The sequence below is a fragment of the Trichoplusia ni genome, chromosome 6 (assembly GCF_003590095.1).
Source record: "Trichoplusia ni isolate ovarian cell line Hi5 chromosome 6, tn1, whole genome shotgun sequence".
NCBI classification, from domain to species: Eukaryota; Metazoa; Arthropoda; class Insecta; order Lepidoptera; family Noctuidae; genus Trichoplusia; species Trichoplusia ni.
Genome location: NC_039483.1, coordinates 9,643,961 through 9,668,917, shown reverse-complemented (window position 1 = coordinate 9,668,917; position 24,957 = coordinate 9,643,961). Strand labels below are relative to the sequence as shown.

The 24,957-nt window shown below is 34.2% G+C and overlaps 1 protein-coding gene across 1 annotated transcript; it reads left to right on the top strand.

Moving 5' to 3' along the window:
* The first annotated feature begins 5,265 nt into the window (after nucleotides 1-5,265).
* On the top strand, nucleotides 5,266-11,170 carry LOC113495124 (cytochrome P450 9e2-like). Its single transcript, XM_026873721.1, has 10 exons — nucleotides 5,266-5,576; nucleotides 7,109-7,275; nucleotides 7,601-7,764; nucleotides 8,123-8,239; nucleotides 8,696-8,910; nucleotides 9,744-9,879; nucleotides 9,971-10,189; nucleotides 10,359-10,456; nucleotides 10,587-10,755; nucleotides 10,883-11,170. The coding sequence occupies exons 1-10, from the start codon at nucleotides 5,535-5,537 to the stop codon at nucleotides 11,047-11,049; spliced, it is 1,494 nt and encodes a 497-aa protein (XP_026729522.1). The 5' UTR covers nucleotides 5,266-5,534; the 3' UTR covers nucleotides 11,050-11,170.
* The last annotated feature ends 13,787 nt before the right edge of the window (nucleotides 11,171-24,957 follow it).

The following is a 24,957-nucleotide window of genomic DNA, read 5'->3' as shown; positions in this document are numbered from 1 at the left end:
GAAAAGGGTGAGTTCGGTAAGTAAATAGGGAATATGAAATTCCTTTTACTCCGTCCTTGAATAATTCTTTTGTTTAGTGAAAGCTTGTTTATTTTGGTTCTTGAGTATTTGTATTCATCGATTTGAAAACATTATTACTATGTAATTTTATTGTCATGTTTTAAAAGGCCCCTTGGGTTGGAACTGTGTTTATAATGTCAAATGCATTTCGCCCTGCAGCGTTATTCCCTCTAAACATTTTTATATTTTTAACACGCATATTTATCTCAATCAATTCTCATGTTCCGAAATTCACATTTGTCAAACCGCCACAATTTTAAGCCACAAATTTTAAATTCATAATCTGTGCGCGACAAATGTAAAGTACGTTAATACGTTTACAATAAAGCCGTTTCCATAATATTTTACATCCCTGTAAATCCCGATTTAATCTTTCATTCGTGCCGTATTGCCTCAGTTGAAATTTTTCAAGCGTCCCGTTCGCTTTGACAAATGTTTTGGGTTCGAACGAATACCGCTCTGTCCCACACCGAGATTTAATTGGCGTGATGTGTGCCGTTAGAATCACAATCCAATGAGTTATTGTGCCTTTTGTTGGGTTACGGTTCAAATTTCCATTTGTGTTTGTGGTTCTGGGATTGGGTTGGTGCTATATGGGTGTATGCTGATAATTCTGTCAAGCAACGCGGCAACGGTAATTATAGGTACTACTACTATTGAAAGGGTATTTCATTAGCAAAAAGCATGAATATATTGCATATTGATACCACACTACATTAAAATGCTCATAGTAGTTCAAGTTAGGTAAAGTTCAAACTTATTAATAATGATTAAAATACTTATAATTAAAAACTTAATAACAGTATCAATTGCGCACAGTTTATTTACAATATAACATTCGCCACAACGACAACATTTTGCATCAATTTCGCGAGCGTGCCTCAACGATCCCAGTTGTTTGTTCATCATTAACGCGATATCCCGTTTTTTAATTGACAAGACTGGAGACTCAAACAGAGGGCGTCGGATCATTAGTAGCGTGTTCTTAATGTTGGGAGTATTTTGTGTTTCGGTCTTATACCGATTTTGACGTAAATTTTGTTTTTATTTGCTCTTAAAATATTGTTTTCTGCCTAGAAATCAATGAGTTTCGCAACGTTAATTGCAAATCTGAAAAATCGAAGATAATTATAAATTACGCGAGCGATATATACCTACGCGAATATTTAAAACATAGTTAAAAGGGACCTTTGTCAAGGCTATACAATTCATTAATTTGAAGTCCCAAAATTAAAGGCTGAAATAGCCTAAAAGAAAAATTGCGGCTTCACAACAAAGTAGGTGAACATAAAAGATTTTATCTTCACACGAATGTTGCAATTCATCGGAACTGCAACAGCTGAGAGAGACTTAGTTGAATTTGATGAAAAACCAACGAAATCTGTAGAGGCGAAGCAAAACAATATTTTGTTTGATTTCGTATCCGACTCGTGACTGTATCGAAAGTCTACGCGAGTTCCATGTGGTAAGTGAGAGCGGGATGTCATTGATACAAGATCAAGAAAACTATATTTGAGCAAATCACTTTTTACTTTGTTTTAGATGAAGTAAGGTCTAATGTAGATAAGTGGCTTCAGTTTAATTATATTTTATAAGATTTTAAATCGATAGCGTGTCGTGTTTTGCCTATTGGAGATTTCCATAAACTATATACTTACATACATAAACTAAACAAAATTTTATAAAATAAACCAATTTTTGCTTTATTTTTAATAGATACTGTGCTTCATTATCAAAAAATTAAAATAAGGAGCAAATCAACAAACCCTCTCGTTCTGTAATTAAACAAACAAGAATTAGTCAGATTCGATTTTTTCACACTTTACTAGTTTCTTTTACTTTTTACTATTATTTCTTTGAAATTCCAAAGATCTGGTTTATTTCGTAAATCGTCCCATCCCCTACCTTGCACCATTCCCCGAAGCCACGTAAACAGTCAGGTCACGCTCTAACTCTGTGGAGAGTTAACGTGTGTGGAACTCCCGGTCCAATACTGATTTCTCTTACAATGTTGTTGAATTATACAATTTATGGGGAACAAGACCGAACACAGGACGATTGATGGGACTAGGACATCAGCAGCTCGCGCAGTAAGAACTGGCTGGTGGTGGGATTAATATGAAACATTGTATTGCATTACTACTTGTTCTGTTTTCCTAGTACGTTAAGCTGTGAGGCTACAGTTTAGTTTGGATTTGTAATAATTACCAATAAAAAATTTGTTGTTTTAGAATATTTTTATAGCGAAAAAATCGTTGCGTTCATATCATATTTTATAATTAGTGGTATTAAACATGGTTTTGTGAACGCAATCTGTCCTATAATGAATATAGCTCTTTAAAGAAACTTCCTAAATCTGCCTCTAACTAAATCTGTTGGAATTCTATCCTTTCAGTATATAATAAGAATAGTATTAAATCCATCCAATTGTGGCTAAGAAATTGCTTTCACCCCTAATACCCAGTTGAAAACTGCTTAAGTATATTCCTTTTTCCGTATTCTATATAACTGTTATATTCTTAGAAGCATAATCTTTTAAGGCGAGTAACGTCAGTAATACATCTGATTGTGTAGCTTAAGGTTACCATCAAAATATAACAAGCACAAAAAATATTTGCTCATCTGACCGTACTGTTTATTTAATATATCGGGTATCACGTATCGAATAACGTGATAGGGGGAGAGAAAATATATATTGGGAAAATTATTTTGTGGAGCAGATAAATATGTCTCATCTCCTCCCGTTACTGCCGCGCACATCTATCAAAAATCTAACAGTCATTCCTCGGTGTGGCGCGGAGTAATATACGGAGAATGTTTGGATATGGTATTCTTTGTACAATATTATTAACATATTAATTACCTGAGGATGGCTTTCATGACGCTTAGAAATTTGAAAGATACAGAAATACAGAAAACAAAATACAGTATTCTTTAGAGTAGGTATCTGAGTACCTTTATAATGCTACATGCTATAAATTAGGCCAATATTTTATTCAATGATCCTTCAGAGAAAAACTAATTACATTGATGTACTTTCAAGTATTCACATTTGGCTGAAAATCATTTCAACTTGACTACTTTAATATACTATTACGGCTTTCGAGAAAATATTAATTTTTAATAATCACTATTACTCTTTTTAGTAAACTTTTAATTCTGCAAGTTTAATTCCAAAGTCAAAAAAGTCATTTACCATCTCATTTTTCATAATTAAAAACTAGATAAAAATATTCAATACTGTTCTTATTAAAAGTTTTTGGACCCGCATTATTTACCAATTACAGCAGGTATCATTATTTAAAAGTTTAAGCTATCGCTTTACAGATTCGATTTTCGATCAATCTTCGTTTATGTTTCGAAATAAAAGTACCTGTCTATTATTTTAATATCAATTCTCTTTTTTGTGAGAAAGTTTTACAAATTTTAAACTGATCGATTTTCATTTTCATTGCGATGTCTACAGAAAATTGTTGTAGAGACAGCTGGGGTATTTTCAATAAATACAATTCAAAAATCATTTTTTATTAAAATAAATTGTACACAAGTTTGTCGGTTTAAATTGTATTTAATTTTAGTTATTAAAACTTAGAATCAGCACTTGTCTACCTTTTCAATGCAAATTAAAGGTTTCTCTAAATACAAGTGGACCTCCCATAATAGCATAGTAATATTCCTCCAACCACATCCAGTATAAAAATATTCGTAAATCTGAACAAATAAACCGGCTGAACGGATTATCGCATCGATGCGCCCGCGTCATCGCGGCTAACGACTATATATCGTCTAGCTATCTGCTTGCCTTACGTGACGCCATTTCACGAAGGCGTGCGAGCTTCATAATATTTACTAGGACATAAAACAAATATTTAAAAAAGACAAATGCCATCTTAAGCATACCACAAAACTGGTACTATAAGGCCTGCTATGGTCTTTTGGCCCATGCTGAGATTGGTTGACTTGGACGAAACTGAGCACCGATCATTACCATTTGAAGTAAGACGTTGGCAGAAATACGAGAGGAGAAGGAGGCGTTTTGGTTCCACAGCTACTCTTTAGGAGAAGATGGAGTCTGTAGACCTCATATGCCCACCACTTCCATACGAATCTTGCCTTAGAAAGGTCACGGTAATTGATAGCTTAAATTATTCCTTAATCCCTGGAGATGACAGGATACAGTCACGTGACTTACCGAAACGAAATGTTATTTCCATAGTTTTAAACGGTAACAATTGTCGAAATGACATTTGGCTAGACGTTCTTATTTGTTTAATATAAGTACACATTATGCAGATCCACTTAGCTGATACTTTGCATTGTTGTGTTGGCAAAATATTTGTATAAGTGTTTGCACATAATAGGAATTGTAACAACTGCTGGAAATAAATGTAGTTTATTCGGTATTATAAATATTAGCTTAAGGCCATATTGATTTAAATATTTACTTATTGTTCTGACAGTTCGTTGACCTTATGGTACATGAATAACGAAATTTCATTTAAATATATCTGTACCGGTGTCTGAAACCCGCATTTTTACTAGAATTTGTGTCTAATTGCTCCTTGTCTAATCAGACTACCTATAACCCTTTTAAACAATTATTGGTTGTCAGATGTAAGTAACGCTGAAATAACCTTACATCACAAAGAATACTTTACGAAAGACTTTAGATAGAATTTAATAAATTATCAACTTAACTGTAACAGCTTCTTCATAAAAACCTCTCATTATAAATTATCGGAGTGAAGTAAAAGTGGAATATTCTCGATCAAAGCTCGCTTGAGAACTGCCGCCTCAGCAGGTTCACGCGCCAACGGTCGCCGGTTCATTATGCTAATGAATTTAAACCTCCTTAAGTTTGAAACTCCTTATTGTCCTAGACTCTGCCCACCAAAAGGATTCACCCCATTCTTAAGACTTGAGCAATGAAGTCGACTCACCTACACTGAGTATATGTGACTTTAGTAAAGTCTTGAAATTGAAAAAGATGAAAATATAACACTCTTCTGAGAACGGGAAGATACATCTTACTACAGAAGGAAAATGGTTATCAGGAAATGAAAAAATAAATTGTATTTTTTTTGTTTTTGTAGTTCACTTTTTCGTCATTAAATGAAAGAACTTTGTTCATATCCTCACAAAGTAATGGTTTTAAAAGCATGTGTAGGGCTTGCCTATAAACTAGCATAGGCTAATATAATTATATACTAAAATTGTTTTCAAATTTTTTAAAAAAATATTTAGGCGGTAATATACAGCTATTTATTTAGCCTCATATTCTAGTAACAACTGGTTATTATCAACGACCTACTGAATTAGTAATTTGCATTTTATCCGTCTGACATTATTGCTATAACTACGTCACAACAACAATTCTTTATTTTATAAAACACTTGCAGTTCTCAACCAGTACCAAAAGAAAAGGCTTGTGGATACGACGCGGTTTGAAACAACATTTATAAAAATAAATAAAAATGATTACAGAATTATTACTCTACCTGTTAATTGCTATAATTATTTATAATTTAATTTTAATTTAATTTATTTATTAAGATAACATAATCCACTTGTTAGTAATACATGAATAATATGGTTAGTAAGTCACAATCACAATATAAACATATAAAAATACAGCAACATACAGAATAGATTAGACATGAAGTCTTATAACATTATTCATGTACGGGGAATCTACCCTATAAGCTATCATGTTCAGGATGCTGTTGGTGCTGGCGCGTACTCTGCTGACCATTGAAGCGATGCGTTTTCGCATTATCGCGCTAAAACCGTCAACATGCGCGTCCGCGAACATGCCGGAGGCACTACAATAACGCGGCAACCCCAACAGCATCCTGAACGCATTATTATACTGGATCCGAAGGGATTCGTACGATCTTCGAGTATATGTAATCCATAGGCTGCACGTGTAGAATGTTGTGCAATACGCTCTAAACAAGGTTGTTTTAGCACCAGTGGAGCAACGTACAAACCTACGAGATACCATATTAGCTCTTACCGATAAAGCCCTTCGTTCCCGTTCCATGTCCATGTCGTCACGTAAATCTGAGGCAACCACATGACCTAGGTATCTAAAACTATCTACTCTTTCTAAGGAGGTTCCATTTATTTTTAGCGGGGGAATATTGGTGGGATATTTAGTTCCGGATTTAAAGACCATAACCTGGCTCTTTTTTTCATTATATTTAAGTCCATGGGTTTGTGCATACCCCTCACATAAACAAAGCAGCCTCCTTAGACCACAGACTGAGGCGCTCAACAGCACCATATCGTCAGCATAGCTGAGATTATTGACGCATACGTCATCAATATGGCATCCGACATGTTCGTTGCTGAGCGTGACAATCAGTGCATTAATATATAAATTAAAGAGTACAGGAGAGGTCAACCCTCCCTGCCTCACACCACACTCCATTTTATACGAATCAGACAGTTGCCCTGCCCACCTTACATTGTTGACCTGGTTTCCATACCAATACCTAAAGATATTTATGACTTCTGGAGGCGTATTCTCCTCTTTTAACTTTTTCCAGAGTATGTCGTAGGAAACCAGGTCAAAAGCCTTAGAAAGGTCTAAAAAACACGCATATATTGGCGTTCCCCGATCTGTATAATATCTGACAGTTTGCTTGAGACACATAATTGCACATTCGGTTGAGAGTTTGGGCCTAAACCCAAACTGATTGTCATGTATTTGAAGATGTTTATTTAACTGTATCTCAAGCAATCTATCAAGTACTTTAGCTATAATGGTGGCCAAGGATATCGGCCTATAGTTGCCCAGATCCGACATGTCCCCAGATTTATTTTTAACAACTGGTATCACTATGGTTTTTATTAAATCGGGTGGTAAATAACTATGACTCATACATAGGTTACAGAATAGTGATAACACTCGCGAAATATGAGCACCACCGTACTGAAGGTGCTCAATGCTCAGACCATCATGGCCAGGGGACTTACCTCGCGACATGTGTCTGATCACGTTCTCCACGTCCTTGGCCCTAAAACGTAAGCCCACCTTTCCTTCATTTATCATGTATTCGAGTATTTTAGAATGCAGTTTCATTATGATAAATGGGGAGTTCGGTACAAGCCTGGGATCCCTTTATTTGGGAATACTTTTTGCAGTATCTTCGGCATGAGACACTTCATAGAAGATATGGACGCTGTTTATAAGGCATTTCCTAACGAGAAGTAAGTGAAAAATCTTTTTTTTAATATTTTTAGAACGTTGTGTATAAATAAAAATAAAGAGATAGTGTTGGTGCTGTACAACAATAGTTTTTTTTGTATCTTAAGTTTTCGGGGCAAAAAGGTCACATTTAGAAGCGTGAACGCTGATAAAAAGGCGCTCAAATGAGAAAATTTAAGTCTTAATTAGAAAACTTATGGAATGGAATAATTATTTTAAAACACTTAAATTATTCCCGTCACAGAAGTTTCAAATATTGATTAACTGGTCTACGGAGCGAACAACTGTAAAATTAAAACAAAATTGTTTAAACTTGTTCTATTTCAGATACGTAGCCTTCTTTGACGGCATGAAGCCTATTCTCTTAATAAGGGACCCCGATCTGATGAAAATGATAACAATCAAGGATTTCAACCACTTCGTAAACCGCAAACCCTTTTTCCCTAAAGAGATAGAACCTTTGCTTGGATCTAGTATTTTGTCTCTGGAAGGTAAGATATAATCTAAATGTTTTGCCTCCCGCGTAACTATAGCTACCCATTCAACTGGCTTTGAGAAATTCTAATTTGATAACGTTTTCATAAGAAACATATGTTTTATGAACAATGAAAATTTATTCAGATGTCAACTTAATTAGTTATAATTCATATATTATTACGGTGCGCTGTTTTTTCCCTTTATCACAAACACAAATTCACCAAGCAATTTCGTTTCACGCAGACATTAGATGCACACAATTAAAATAAATTGCAATTAATTAATTAGTTACAGTGGAATTCTTGTGACCCTTATCACTACTTAACTACGCCTGTTGAGATGTTATCTTAGAGTGATTTATATAATTACCAGGTGACGAATGGCGTAAGATGCGGTCGCGTTTGACAGTAGCCTTCAGTGCAGCCAAGATAAAGGGTATGTGGCCTTCAATGAGGGCAGTCAGCTATCAACTCGTTGACTATTTGAAAGGTGAGTATCAAATGATATACGTTGGGTAGTAACCGATTGTTTTGATTTGTTAGCATAGAAACGAAATAAAAATTAGCGAAAGAATATATATTTCAGGTGGGAGTAGTTTTCCCCAGATAATTCTGGTTAGTCCCTTCAAAGAAAGCTTAGAATGTGAATATTTACCATGAGAATGTTAATTCATTTAGAAGTCCTTTAAAAGACTTAGACTGCAGTTATAACTGATTGGTTGAGGTCACCACGCCAAAACCCACTGTGCGCGGGATCAATCCTCGTTTGGGACAAGTGTTTGTGTGACGCACGAATGCTTTTTCTGATTCTATGTGTCTTTGTGGATGCGACTTAAATGTTTTTTAGGTTCCTAGCAAACCAAAGGTTAAATTCCTTAAGTGCGGGAGTAGTTCATAGAAAAAAGTACTTCGTCAAACAAGAAAACAAATGAGTTCTTATTTATAGATCATCAGTCTGAGGACATAGATGTAGCCGACTTGATGCGGAGATACAACACTGACGTCATAGCGAACACCGGCATGGGCCTCAATGTGAACTCCCTCAAGAACCCCAATAACGAGTTCTTTACAACTGGAGCACAGGCTGTCACTTTTACGATATGGAGAAAGATTTACTACTTCTTCACTATTCAGTTCCCTGTTATAGCCAAGCTAATGCAAGTACGTTGCTTTTAAATTGATATCTCTTCATGGTTCTGTCTGCCAAGTAACAACCAGCTAGTGACATGCTATATGTAAAATAAATACATTCGCTGTTAAAAATAATAATTTCTAAAGATATGTTAGTCTTTCTAAACCAAATGTTTACCAGGAAAAGTTAACATTTTACATATCACATTTTATGAACTCTTGCTGCCAAAAAAGGAATTCCTATAATATAAAAGAACAAAATCCTATCCGCACAGAGTTACAAATTCGAATGAATAAAAAAAAATGTAATTTGCTTTTTTGTTCGTTCCGTAAAGCTTCCAGCTTCAAAGTAAATTCTTTTTATTTCGTAAAAACAATTAGAATTATTTATTGTACGTAAGATATGCCCTCTAAGTCCATAAACAATATTATCATAATTTTATTAACTACAAGTGCCCACGGTCTGGCCCGTGTACTCTTAATTTTTTTATTATTTTTTATTTGTTTTAAGTATTTTCTTCGTCGCTTATCTTTTGCCAATGTATGTAGTTCAAGGTCTCCGACTAAACACAGCAGTCTTTTACTTATTTATCAGTTTTTTACTGAAGCCAATGAACTGAATTATTTTGGAAACAATATTATGTCCTTGAGTAATATGACCCTACCAAGGCTGATCTTAAAACTAACCAAATCTATATTCTTCTTTTACTCAGCTAACTAGCTTCTATTAAAATTTGCCTCTTGAATTTTCTTCTTCTGCTTTTTTTACAATACTAATACTAATACTATTAATACCACCAGCTGGCTAGCATGATAATTTAATTACTTGTCATCAATGTTCAATATGTATTTCTGTTCTCCAGCTCCTAGGTCTTCAACTCTTGCCCCCAGCAGGCACTGTATTCTTCAGGAAGGTAGTTTCAGACAGCATAGCTTATAGAAAAACGAACAACATAATCAGACATGACTTTATACACATTTTAATGGAAATCTCTGAAGGTAACTGACTTTCCATTTACTGCGAAGCTACAGTGCTGTAATGAGAATTCCTTTTTTAAGATTAGGGCATCATTTTTCTCTGTTCTTTCAGACTGGACATTAGATGAAATCACAGGACAAATATATTTTGCGTTTCTGGCCAGCTACGAGTCCACTACCAGTATATTATCACTATGCATCCATGAGCTTGCTCTGCACCCTGAAATTGAGGAGAAATTGTACCAGGAGGTCAGAGCACATCAGGAGAAAGCAGGGGAACTGACACTCGAAGATCTTTCGGAGTTAAAATATATTGATTGCGTTTTATCGGGTACCAACTTTCCTTTCATACATTTCTATATCCTTTAATGATAATCTGATCAGGTCTCTTTGAATTTGAAATATAAAATCCACAATATTATAATAAAGATCTGTCTTTGAAAGTTTTTGAAAGTATAGATGAACATAACTCTAATTTGACCTTATTTGTCAATTTTTAGAAATATCTAGGAAATGGTCAGCCGCTGTGATGATGGATAGAGTTTGCACTAGTGGATACGTACTACCGCCACCTAGGGATGGTGGCAAAGGATATGAGGTGAGAAATATTATGTTGCAAGTCATAGCCGTAGATAGAAAAAGATTTAAGAAGAGTAGCTGCCATATATAGGAACGATAATGACCTAAAATAAATGGAAAAAGGTTTTCAAATATATAATAAATTACAGGTAAAGCCTGGAGATGTGATCTACAATGTTGTGAATCCCATTCACATGGACCCGAAGTATTTCTCAGACCCAGAGGTTTTTGATCCTACCAGGTTCTCTGAAGGCAATAAGCAAAATATCAAGTCCTTTACTTACATGCCTTTTGGGATGGGACCTAGAAATTGTTTGGGTAAGCATTTTCAACACGTATACAAGAAAATAACACACATTATTTGAAGGCTCTTTTATATTCTAATCTTCCAAGCTAAAGCACATTGTAAGTAAAGAACAGTTAGTTTGAACATTTTTCTTTCCAGGCATGAGATTCGCTATAATAAAGATGAAGGTGCTACTTTATCATCTCGTATTAAACTACAAGATCGTTCGTTGTGAGAAGACTTCTGATCCCATCCGCTTGCAGGCGCTCGACTTCAGTATACGGGCGGTCGGAGATACTTACGTACAATTTAAAGCTAGGAGCTGAATGAACTGTTCACACTTATGGACGCCTGGTACATGTCTTTGTAGCAATAGTATGTTTATTATGAGAAAATTAAAATGGTGATATGTAAAATAATTAATATAAGTTGGTTAATTATATAATAGCATCGCTTAATAGCATTGTTATCAAAATGTTTTTATTCCTTAAAAAATAAAATATTTAAATATGATGATAAGTATACAAGCCAGTGTTATTATTATGAAAACAAAATTGCCGATATTTAATTTCCTTAACAGGAATTCAATCCTTTGTGTGTCTGTTCATTAATTAAATTGAAGTTTGACGCAAATGAATACATTAAGTTGTGTATGATAATTATATGAAGCATTTAATTATAATTATGTTCTATCGAATCGCACATTAAAACTTTAGGAATACCATCATAAAATAAACATACGCCTTTATCAACGCAGTTTAGTAGCACACACGGGATGTCGTTGCAAACGGCATCGGTTCAAACCATTTGAAATTATTTATTCATAAAATTTGTCTCGTATTTTTTGTTAAATATGCTGTTACTGTTTATTACTTTAAACTGGCTTTGGAAAAGGATTGTAAAATTGTAATTTTTTTCTTATATAATCGCCAGTGTGAGACTGGATGATTTTGTCTTTTTCGAAAAGTAGAAGTAGGACATTACAACCTCAAATGATTGAGATGAACAGGCCAGAGCGATGGAGTCGATTCAGAAGCAATATACACCGTGATTTTTTAGTCGTCTTACAAAAGCAGCCCAGTTCATGTACCCAATGACTAGAATACGTTCATGATAAAAAATAGGTATTTATGAGATTTGAATAAATTTAAAATGCAATTTTTATTCAATATTATGATGCAATTCGTAGTTTTTGAGAAACACAACTCTGTTGCGAGCGCGGTCCGAGTCTTGTAACAATGGTGAGGGGCGCGGGCGGCGGCATTTTTATCATTTTTAAGAGTATATTTCATATTTATCTTGTTTAATTTTTCTTCGTACTTATTATCTTAGTTGATGATAAAAAAAAATCGCGCCTAGGGGTATTTTACGTCGGATACATGAACTGGGCTCCTTTTGAAAGACGACTAAAAAATCACCGTGTATAATTGCTCTTTATAATATGCACGTGTCATGCAGCATTTCGTTCCCGTATATTCCAACAACTAAATAACGTATATTTGGCAGGCTTTCATCGTGTTTTTAGAACAAGCACATTTTAACTTGCCACGCCGTTGCGGCTTAGTGTGGCCATAACTTGAGTCGAGCCAGGATTTCCCTTTATTAAATTAATACTGGGTATAACACAAAAACACAGCACATGCCTCGGATGTAACGCAGTTTACTCGCTATGTTTCATGTTTATTAGATTATTTAAGCCTCAATAAACAGGTGGTTACGTCGTTATGATTGGATAGAAGCGAGATAATGTGATGTGGATTGTGTGTTGGGAGGGAAATAGGATCTTTATGTGTTTGAAACATATAACTTTGTCGCAAATATTCGTGACTTCCTCTTATCTAAAAGTCAATCATAAAAGTATCGTTTATTAAAAAAAGTTGGCGATATTACTCGCTAAGATAACAATTTATGACGCTAATTGTTTTAAAAATATTCTCTTCTTAATGATTTTACCTGTGATCACAATGAATCAATCAATTTTATTCACTTAGTCAAGTTGGTGGAGGAAAATTTTGTTTTCGAATTCCTAAATACCTTTAAAGTTAAATACCGTATAATATATGATGTCCTAATGCGTCAAACATGATGGTCACAGCAAGTAGTTAGTGTGCAATTTGCGAGTTATTTTAATGTTAATTCAGTGCCGGCAGAAGCCAGCGCGGCCACAGACGATATATTCCCGTGTCACCGCTTCGCTGGCAAATAATCTGTTGCTGATGCTACTATATTGAACTTTATATGTTACATACATAATGTTACTCGTACTACATAGCCTTTATATACCTCAAATATTCATGTTAAAACATTTTGATTAGGTTTCATCAAAGACCGATGTTTAGTACTAAATCCGTCAACGATACTTGTTAGGTTTTTCAAATACATGATTGGCTTTCACTGAATTTGGCTGAATATATTTCATTCCATATATTTCATGGAAAGACTACCTATTTGACGTCCACAACCCCATAACAGACTATTGTATAGTATTCCTAGTTCTCCGAATAGTAATCAGTGCCTATGACTAAAAAAAACCAGTTCCCGTTAAAGTAAAGCTAGCATAAGTCTTCATCCGATGACGTCATGTGTACTTCACAGGACGTTACGAAACACTATGAATTATTTTATATCGAAACTTATAAATAACGCATTCGTGAAAGAAGTAGAACGGGGTTGGGATGAACACTCAACAGCTATAAAATATGAGCACATACAATAATAAAGTTCTGCATCACACGGAACTGAACGCTGGCGAATAAACAATAAATTGGCCACTAGTCAAAAACTTAATAGCAAAACTGCGATTTAAACTTCCATCTGCAGGGATTATATCCACGGTATTGGGTTTAAATCGAATTTAGATGCTTCTTAGACGCAGTTTCGCCGAAGATACGACTTAATAGCTATAACTTGGGTATTTTATTGCCGCTCACTTTAGATTAACTTTTATTTATGCTGCCCTGGTATATGGATCGTCCGGATTCCTTGCTTGTTTTGGATTAAGATGATTTAATTAGGGATTGTGGTTTAATTACTATAGTTAAACACAAGATTAATGAAATGGGGTAACATTGTGAATAGAATATGTGTTTTTACAGGATAATTAATGTTGCTTAAAGCTAGATTTTTAATTAAACTTTCTTCCCACGCTAAGACTAAATGCAAAAGCACATGAACTTACTCTGTTATTTATTTATAAAGTGTTTGTAAAATCTACTTCTTAGAAAGAAAATCCGGCCTGTTTAAACATAAATGTATAAATACAGGCCGAAATAATATTCTGTATAAATTAAATGCCTCTATAAAGCCGCATGTTCATTGGCTCCCGGGCACACCTTGATGCGGCTTCATTTTTTCTAAATTAAATAAACAAGCGACAGATGACATTACTGTTTCCATACATACTAATGTCGAGCCCCGTCGGAGTCACAAATAATACGCTAATGTACGACTGTGCCTCATTATACCTAATAAACCCCATTTGTGTTAAACATTTTTGGGAGAGCAGACGGGCGATGGGAGAAAACATTACTTAGTTTTTAGGTACATATTTAAAATTAATAGTTTACAGTTCATCATCTAGTTGACGAATTGTTTTATAGTAAAGTACGGCATGGAAAAGTATAATTTGGATTTTTTTGTTTGTTTTTCTGGTGGATGATTAAGAGTGGAAATAAAATTTTAACCACCGTGAAAAAAGTAAGGCAAAGAGTGTGATGTCAGATGATAAACAGTGATGTCAATTAAGTGTGATTTTATTAGAATGCTCTGTTTTTGATAATTTTAATTGTATGTGAAAAAAATGTAGGGTTACAAAAATGAAAAAAATGTGAGGGTGGCATTAGGTAATCAAAGTTGACTCAAAGTGATTTCAAATTCCAATAACCTCCACTTTCTACACATAACATAGCTCAAAGGAAATAAAGCAAGCAACAATTCCCGGCAACTTTCTAATAGTCCAGTCTGCAGAGTAAACGAGAGTCAAGTTTCGAGTTTAAAACATTACACCCCCCGCTACGGTCGGTTTAATGGAACCACCCTGAGATATGACAACGTAAATAAAAGCTAAAAGCCCCGTGTAATTTTTATCTTTAAATTTCTCATTATAACGTAGACGAGTATAAATTAGGTATGATTACGCAAAGTAATTTGAATCCGTTGTGACTGAGTGTGTTTGCTTTGATATATAAATAGTTTTTAATGTTTCGTTTGACAGTCACAAAGAATTTCGTATACAGCTAAATGTACGAGCAGGTTTTTTGGAGGTAATTTGTATTCGCGTTTGTAATTATGTTTTGATGAGGTTAAATGCCATTGTACGCGTATGTTGCAGAGAACATAGCTGATGCCCTACAGCTGTATGGATAAAATTAATAAATAATAAGCAATTAAAATAAACTAAAACGATGCTCGTTTGATTGAAGGCTTTGTAGGCACAAGTGTGTAGATTCAAAGACAGGACTAGAACTATAAAAAAAAATGTGGAGTCTACATAAAACAACAAATAGGTTGACCAGTCGGGCAATTACATGCCGATTGTGTTATAGTTGTTGAGTAAAAAAAAAATTAGAAGAACGAGCAAACGACCGTTGTTACCTATTTTGTGTTTTAAAACATCCAATTCAAGTTTCATTAATGTCATCAAACATTGTGTTTTAAATATTTATAAGATGTAAAACAGTGTGTTTATGAATGCTAGAGACGAGGCGATGCCGCGATGTGAACTGATTGCCGAGGGACGGGCGAGCTAACTGTTTGCTATGGTTTGTTTATATTGCACACGAAGCGGGCCACGAAACAGGAGATTTACTTATTTTTAATATATATGAAAGAGAACTGAAAAGGAATATCACGTACAGTATGTAATTTTTTTTACGGCATGTATAGGCGAGTCTTTGAGGTTACCATGCCAAAACCATTGGGCACGACGTGTCACAAGTTTGGTTCCCGCGTAATATTAGCGCTTGTAATATCCACAAATGTCTGTTCTGTGTCTGGGTGTCTTGTGTATGAAACTTAAATGTTCGTAAAACTTTAAAATTCCTTAGTGTCGGAGTCGTGATCTTAAAATAGAGTGCTAACTCAGTCTGTATAAAACAAAGCATTATGTAATTAACAGTCTTAAGTGCCTAGTCCATTAAATGTTTGTATAATTAGCTTAGATAATTGTTTTTTTTTACTTTTCTTTAGGAATTAACTTCGTTCTCAGTCTTCCCCCTGCCTCAATTGTTACCCACTTAATGACCTTAAAACAATGTGGAGTGCAAATTAAGAATCTTTGTCATCATCGGCCTAGCCTTTTCCGAACTATGTTGGGGTCGGCTACCAGTCCAACCGGTTTCAGCTAAGTACCAGTGTTTTACAAGGAGCGACTGCCTATCTGACCTCCTCAACCCAGTTACCTGGGCAACACGACACCCCTTGGTTAGACTGGCTGTCAGACTTTTCAAGCTTGTCAACTGTCAAAGATGTAGGAATAACAGCCGGGACCCACAATTTAACGTGCGTTCCGAAACACGGAGGAACTCGCTATGACAAAGATGGTCACCCATCTACGGACCAACCGCACTAGCATAGCTTAACCTGTGATCGAATCACGTATGCGGTTATAGCTTAGCCACGAGCTCTCCTCATTGAGTAGTCAATGTGTGGGTGTCAATATAATCGCGAAAGGTCAATGAAGTACTTACTAAAATAGTTCAAGTACAACACACACTGGCTCTATGGACACACAACATTTACTTTACACAAAATCTCATTTTATGTTGCTATTATTATAAAATTACATTGTTATTCCTCTCAACGAGACGAGACCTTAAAAAGGTTTACATTGTCTTAAAATAAAAATAAAATTTCCAATACAAGGTCCCAAGTGGTGTTTTAGAAAATTGCATCGCGTTTCTGAATGTTATTGTATATTACGATTTGTCGAATGCTCCATAATTTTATATTACATTATTGCTGTTTTTTTCCCATCATGTCTTTATTCTAATGGTTAAAATGATTAGCTATTCTGTAAATACAGAATATAGATTCAAGTTGTGGTATCGTTTGATACAAAAATTTCTCGTAAAAAAAGTAATATCTCATACTGCTTTTGTTGCTTATGCTACATTTAAGATAAGCCTTACTACTATAGATTGTTAGTCATAAAAGAAGATCAAAATATAGTTCCTATAAATATGATATAAGAAAGCTATTTAACAAGAAGCCTTTCTGTGCCTAACTCATTTATAATATGAAAGGAAAGCGACGGGCTTTAGACTTTCATAGTGATTAACGTAAACTCTTTTTTATTGCCAAACAGTACTTGAGAGTTCCTCAAGAAATATAAAAAATGTCGAAGTTTTATTTTCGACAGTTGTTTATCTTTAATGATAGTAAAAGAAAATCGGTTTATGACTTCGCCACGGTTATCAGCCCATGATCAAAAACACCTTTTTGCTCTAACCTATTTTTATGTTACATACACGATCAATATAAGTCAACTTTTGCCTTCTAATTCGCTCACTTGTAGGCCCTTGTAGTAAGTAAAAAGTCGAATCTTTTTTAGGGTATAAAGTAGTTCAACATGAAAATTTATCAAAACTAGTGAAACGGGTTACCTTTGAAAACGAAAGACAATGAAAAAGAAGTGTTGATGTACTTTTAGCTTTTGTTAAAATTGTTGGTAAATATCAACAAATTATTCTACTGTGGTTTGAATTTGTGAGGAACAAATACTAGTTCTCAGAGCTACGACTATATACATTCTGTATCATTACTGTGCTCTGAAACTCGTATGCTTGAGCTTGTTAAATATCAGTGGGATTGTTAGGCTGTAGCGGTGCCGTAGCAGTGCGGTGTCGTAGCAGTGCGGTGTCGCGGCGAACAACTTCGGGACTGATACTTAGACGTTTGTTTCTATGTAACTGGGTCAGGTAGATAGGCAGTGTAGTAGACATGACATAAGGATTCCAGTTTGGTGTTTGTGTGTCTAAAAGCATGTATACAAAATGTTGTTCCAATTTACTCTTTTTAATGATTTGTTAGAGACATTTAACGTCCAAAGCACAAATATCCCATTCGATACGCATTCTCAATTTTTTGGGAAAATTAAGACGATATCATCGATTTGATACTGTGGTAGTTTATTTTTTAAACACCAAATTGATTCTGCTCCAAATGTCAAGTTGAAGTTCTACAAATATTTATTCTGCTACGAATGTAAAAATCGAGTAATGTGTTATTAAAAACGAATGCAACTGTTTAAATAAAACTGCTACGTGCACGGATTCACTTTCACTGATACTGGACCTCACACTTATGTTAATAAATCAAGCTTTGTAGGCTCTCAAATAGCAACCATAGGCAACTCTTAAAGTTTCTATCGCCAAACAAAAAGCGGACAAACAAATTGCTATAAAACGTGTAAATATGTAAAGTGCGCAGTAAATTTGCGGGCGCCGCCGGCAGATGGCGACAGTGGGACATAGCTTATTATTTATAACGAATAGTTTATTAGGGAAGCCGGCTTATTTATGTGACCACTACTCTGGAACACTATTGGAAACACTCCGCAACGTAATATCAATGAAATATGGAATTTTTCAAAAAGGCGTTTATTTCATGTTCAGGATACTTTAATAAAGCTTTGATATTTGAGCACATGAGAACTAATGCTGTGAGAAGATAAGTTCAGAAAATTGTACCTATTTTTTGGCTGGGTAGTGATTTAGATTACTGAAGTTCAATTTTCTCTTAATACTCCGAAAAATACAAATATAGACTACTATAGTCGTTCCAGATTACCTGTTTCATAAAAGCTATTGAACAATAATGATATTGAGAACATCGCATACAATTAAATCGAGTTCCAATCGTACGTCCTTTGTTTGTATTCATAAGTTTAAATGGAGAACGTTCTTCTCTTGCAGATTTCCAAGTAAGCATTTATGTTGACTCCAATAAAGTTTTGTGTCAAGCGAAAAACTTTAAGATAACAATGAATTGTCGAACTGATAAGAGTGTTATTTGTTTGGCAATATGTCGTCTAGTCATACAATATTGTTGGTTGGAGTATCGTTGTTTAAGTATGATTGCAATCAATGAGTTTGTTTTCGAGAAATGCTTATAAGCTGGAATGAAATTTACATTATCGCATTGTTAGGATTTACCAGACTTTTTAATAACAAATCTAGAATATTGGTAAAAGTAGTTTTTGATTTTTGTCATACTAATCGTGAATGATACCAGTATATTTGTCGATTGATAAAGACGGACTGTCTTTCAGAAACTAACTTAAAAAAAACGAGGACACAAGACAAAAGTTAATATTTATGATAACCTAAATTGTGATAGTTTCTCCCAAATCACAATAGTATGGATTATTCTGTGATGGTCCTTACGGTACCAACTAACTATAATGACTAGCCCACAAAGGCAATGGACCATTGTCGTTCGCTTTTACTACTGACACTAAACTAATATAAGTAGATTTAGTTTAAGGCAAAATTGTTGAGAAAATAAATACACAATTTATAAATGGTATTATAACTTTACTTCGATATAAGGAAAAAACTACAACCAATATGAAAATATTTTTTTATAAGGAGTTTTTTTAATTTTTTGTATTTCATTATAAAATAATTTTGTGAACAGGTAAATAACGACGCTTGAAATTTCTGATAGTTTTGTTTTTGTAACAAATGTTTTTTTTTTTTTTTTTTTCTATCAAAATTAAACTGAACCAAAACTCTAAACGATATACATTTCAAACTGACGTCGTGATTGGACGTTGCAACGAAAAAATACAGTATAACCCATCTCTTCCAATTAATTTGAATTCCATAAAACGGTGGTTGCGAAATATTTTTCATTTGGACGCCGCGAAGGATCCTATTGTTCCTCAGCTATAAATAAGGCAGTTAGTTAAGAAAACAAACGAAACGCATGAATAATAAGACGAGGCTAGATGAAGGCTGATTTATTTAATTGCCGCGCAGATAGATAGGTTTGTATTAAGCTTTCACTATGGGATCTTACTTCAAGATTATTTGAAATTGTGGAAGCGAGATACCGCGCGGTTATGAAGCATGCCAACGTCTCATTCCTACAATGACGGTGTATCCGTCTTATCTTAAAACGTCTGTCATTAAATTTCTTTAATACGTTTTTGGTTTCTATATTTTGCTATTTTTGTTTTTAAATTTTGTTACATAAATTGTCATAAATTAAAACTAGTTTAAGTTTTTAATTTAGGAGATAAAACATTTGTTATACAGATTTATATGTTTTCACATATCGGGTCGTTGCCGCCGCAGCCGTCAGCAAGTTTTTCAAAACTCAATTTACAAGAATCTGTAAAAATGTCGTTGTAATCATTATTTTATAAATAGCTATGAATATAGCAAACAATACGGTTTCGGTATAATAAATTACATTTTCTCTTGTAAATACAATTCGAGCGAAACTATAAATTAAAACAATGTCGGACGAAATAACACAATGCAGCGTTATCGTTAAACGCAATCTCTAGCAGACGATGTACATTGGTAACGCCTTTTCAAAGCTCCTTGTGTATTTGTTTTTATTTCAGAAATTATTGTACACATTCCGCTTTAACGGTTTATCTCGACTTAGTCCTTTTTTATTGCGTACAAATTGTTCAACGATTATTTGAATGAGAAGGAATGTTTAGTTCGTTTTTGGAGAGGTATGCTGGTGTTTTAATATTAGCGTCCGACTAAGAAATGATGTAGCATTATATTGGAAGTTTGTATTCGCAATAAAAATAAACCTTTTTATTATACTGCAGGACATTTTTTTTTAATTTGTCAGCTGAATATAACTTTTTTTTAAACGTTTTTCTTTGGTGATTGCTAAGGTAATTTAAAAACCAGAAATAATCTTAACATTTAGTGATATGTACGAAGCTACTATGAATTCGAAATGGATTCAACATGAATTTGTAATTCTGATGTCAGCCTACATCTGTTGACGACGTACTCAAAGCGTAACCTACTAAAGAATTGGAACAGTCTTCCAACATCTAAGCCTAACATTAAAATATCTCATGATCGCAGTAAACCAGGCGAACTTACAAACTAGCGCCGAACGCCTTTAGATAAACTTGTTTAACATTCATTTCCATTTTACTGACTGATACAGTTTTAATCTCGGTTACGAGGTTCGTGTTCGCTGGCTCTATTTTATTTTCTCCCTTCGAATGCCTCACTCCGGGCCAGACGCGGTTTATTGACAGTTAGCGATGCCGGAACAAGACTGTATTATGATTGTACACAAAAATGTAATATTGTTGTTCCAGAGATGATTTTATTGTCTAGCTTTATGTTGACTACAAGATTTGTTTTCTTTTATAATTGTGGTGTGAAGCTTAATTCATTTTGGTTGGACGGTTTTTTGCAGATATACTTCAATTTTTTATTTCGGTTTTTGTATTATTTTTGGGTCGAGAGATTTCAATCATCATTTACATGTCTGTGCTTTTTTATTTGTTTGTTCAGATGTTATTTTTTATTTACACAACTGATTGCAATTGTGTTCGTGGTTGGTTATAAATACAATGAAATTGAATAATGATGGAAAAATACTTTTATAATTGATGGTTAAAAAAATATACATTTTCAAATTTTTATAGTAAATTTTCCTTTAGTTAATACAAGTCACAGAAATAAACTTTAAGAATTAATCCTTTTATTAAATTCTACAATCATGTCCTAGGTTTATATTTGAGCTAGAATATTGGACTTTTAAACTAAATACTTTATTTAATTACTTAGTTTTTGGCGTAGCACCTGTGTCATCGAGGTTTCTGTAAGTTTTTAGTTCGCTAAATATTTTGAAGTAACAAGCTAAGTTGGAGTCGTCTCACAGTACTGCACGCTCGCTACATACTAATTAGTGCTATTGTTGTGAATACTTTTCAGGGTAATTCTAGTCTATTTAGCGTTATTTTAATTTTTTGATTTTAAAATAAGTTAGAAACAAAGTCAAACCCGTCATTCACCAACGTTTTCAAAATCAGATCGAATTTTAGTAGGTTTTAATCGATCAAATATGGCCATGATTATAATCGAAAAGGTACTATTGCCATTTTTTTTGGTTCCATAGTAATTAATCTTAGTTCTCAAGATATAGTCAAATATAAATGAACGAATTTAAGTATTTACATTTCTTCTGTGAGAAGTATTTAATTACAGTACAATGGATTCTAAAACAAAACGCACTTAAACGGCACGTTCTACAAACAAGGTAACTGAAGAAAGAGCTTAACGCGTAGCAAGTAGCTTATCGTCTACGCCGCGGCGACAGCTACGACGTAGCAACTATGCAGCTTTGAATGTTTTATTTGAATTTTATGAAAGCTTAAATTTAAATAATCCTCCTTTTTTTTTATTCACGGGGAAAAAAATATAATAAATAAAAAAATATGATGACGCACTAAACTGTTGCGTTCAATCAAATTAAACCTTTTAATTTATTGTTTATAACATTCACATGGTTGACGTTACAACAAGTTGTTGGCAGTAGATAAAATATGTTATCTACCGAAAAATACTAGGAGCACATTACTTAGAGGAGATCATACGTTTTTATGAATATTCAAGTATATTCTTCATTCGCTTATCCGAGGCAGTTGTTCTATTACCAGACATTAGCTGTAACGTATTGGGCCAGCTTCGTGCGCGCTCGGCAACGATCGGCATCCCTTGGGAACTATTTGAGCTAGCTTTTAAGTTTCGCTCTACGTTTTGACTTCTACTTTAAGTGCCCGAAAGTGCAATCTGTGTGGTGTGTTCCTATTGTGACCGGTCAACTTTGTTCAAACAAACACTCTTAAAATTACGACTATGTTATTATAGATTAAGTTGTTTATATTTTGTACATTCGAGCCGTTTTTGATGACGTAGACGATATAAGTCATTTATTGAAAACGATAGTAATAATACAAATTATGATAATAATGACAATGGTTCTCAAAGCAAAAAAAAATGGAATATTTAATAGCTGTTAACACGTTTTAATTAAATTCAAATTTAAGAGTTCACACTTGAAGAAGCAGCTTAAAATAAGAAACCTTAAAGATAAAGTTGAGTATTTTAGAATTTTCCATTTTAAAGCGTCGGCACGCGTCAAGAGTGGAATGCCATTAGACTAAAAATTCCGATGGTGTCGCTCAAACATGGTCTGTAAGGATTAGTGCTCACACTGCGACTAGCAAACTTACGGAGATTTTATAGCAAAAACAACACTGATAGGTGAATATGAAGAAAAAGTATGAATAATCATAATAATGTCGTGGTGGCCTTGTAGTTCGATGCATGGAATTGAGTGAACAAGATGCAGGTTCTATTCCAACGCCGGCAAAGTACGCATGTAAGTTTTCAAAGTAATACGTACTTCCTGAATTATTCTTCACCATTAAACGACGGCGAAAGAAAAATCGTGAGGCAACCTGGCTTCCAAATATTAGAATAGCTGTGAGAGTAGACAGTGGTCCAGTATAGCAGTTGCTTAAGCTAGACGAAGCCCGCACGAAGTGTCATCACGAGGGAGTTGACCTGAGGCTCTCCAGATGGTCTAATAATAGTTTGATTTCAATAGCAGTAATGCATGGAATGTTTGATCAATGCTATTAATTGATATAATCTCTGATTTATGCATTAAAAAAATCATCGTTTGTTCATTATTGTAGTTTGAAACATCATCAACCACAATCATAAAATGTATGCCCTAATTCAATAGAGACAGTAAAAAAACTCAAAGTATAATAAAACACATATTTTTTACTCCACATTTGATACAACATAATCAGTAATTATTGTGTGTTAAAATTCGATCAAACTACGATTTTCTTTTTTTTCCTTTCTCGATAATTTCGTCGTCTAACGAGTAACCAGCCTAAAGCCCACTCAATTAATATTCTTCTCATTAAAACTCACTGGTCAGGAATTCGAATGACCTCTGCATGACCTCGAACTCATTATTAACGTGGATAGCATAGTAATATATTCTCGCCTATATTACATATTAAGTCAAAATGACCCGAAGTCTTATTGACCTAGTTTTGTAAGATAAGACTTTTTACAAAGTCGCTACGTAAATGACTTTTTTCAAAGTCATGTCAGGCGATGTGTGTGGCATTTTTTATTAGCCTTATTTATATTCGAACTGTAGGATGGTGATTGGATTAAATATTTTTTATAGTTTAAGTGAATTTGTTCTAAACAGAACATTTAGTAACATAAATGTTCAAAGTATTTTGTTTGTAATATCAAGACAAAACCAAGCTATTTTTTTCTATAACATGTATTTTGATCTAAATACTATGTATGTATATTTATAAACCACATCAAGACAAATATTAAAACCCGTCTTCAATATTGTCTGCTTAAGCCGTAGCAACGAGCTGCGTAGCCATGTCTACGCGGGGCGTAACCCAGGCTACGTCGTAGCATCGTATATACAGCATTATCCCAGGTTAACCGTATCTAAGCGAGTTTAAAGGCAAAGGAAAATAAAACCCCGTATTATAGAGCGCAGTACGGAACACATCTGTAGTGATACAGTGAGATCGTGTACTTTTATGTGCGCACTTTAAACGTCGCGTCGCCCGGGCGCAATTAGAAAATGGCTTTCTTACTCACTTTTTGTATCTTCAGAACCCTAATCAAATAATACGACTTTCTTATGTTTTTAATCTTGTTTCCTTGACAGCTTTGTAAACCACTTTGCGAAAGACATTGCTGTCATTGTGGGTAATTAACGGAATTTATTACTTTCTGATAAAATTACTAAGTCGTTTTTGGAGCTTACAAAAATCGTTGCCGTATTAGTCTCAATGACTTTCCATAAAATAGAGTGATATAATTTACGAAGCACCCATTTGAACAAATAACGTTTTACAGTGCGTAAAACTGAATGAAATGTATAATGAAAAAGAAACAAAAATGTTATTGTTAATAGTAGAGTTCCGGCAAAAGAAAAAAGATTTACAGGTTAAAGAAAAAAAAACCGTACACGATGATTACCCCATTTCACCAACATACACAACTCCCAAATCGTCTGTATCAAACAGAGCAAGAGATATACTGTAATTTTCCTTTCCCCAAGATCATCATAGTATTTGCATAAAACAAAATACCGACGTTTTGTACATTTACATAGAGTCATTGAGACTTATAAAAGTTTACATGTTCAGGTCACGTGCGGCGTTGAGCGCGTCTGACGCGAAC

Bases quoted from the DNA above. Each gene is read 5' to 3' on its own strand.
- LOC113495124 (XM_026873721.1), top strand. From the start codon at position 5,535: ATGATTACAGAATTATTACTCTACCTGTTAATTGCTATAATT. The intron at 7,765-8,122 runs GTAAGATATAAT...TATAATTACCAG, and splicing joins TAGTATTTTGTCTCTGGAAG to GTGACGAATGGCGTAAGATG. The intron at 9,880-9,970 runs GTAACTGACTTT...CTGTTCTTTCAG, and splicing joins TTTAATGGAAATCTCTGAAG to ACTGGACATTAGATGAAATC.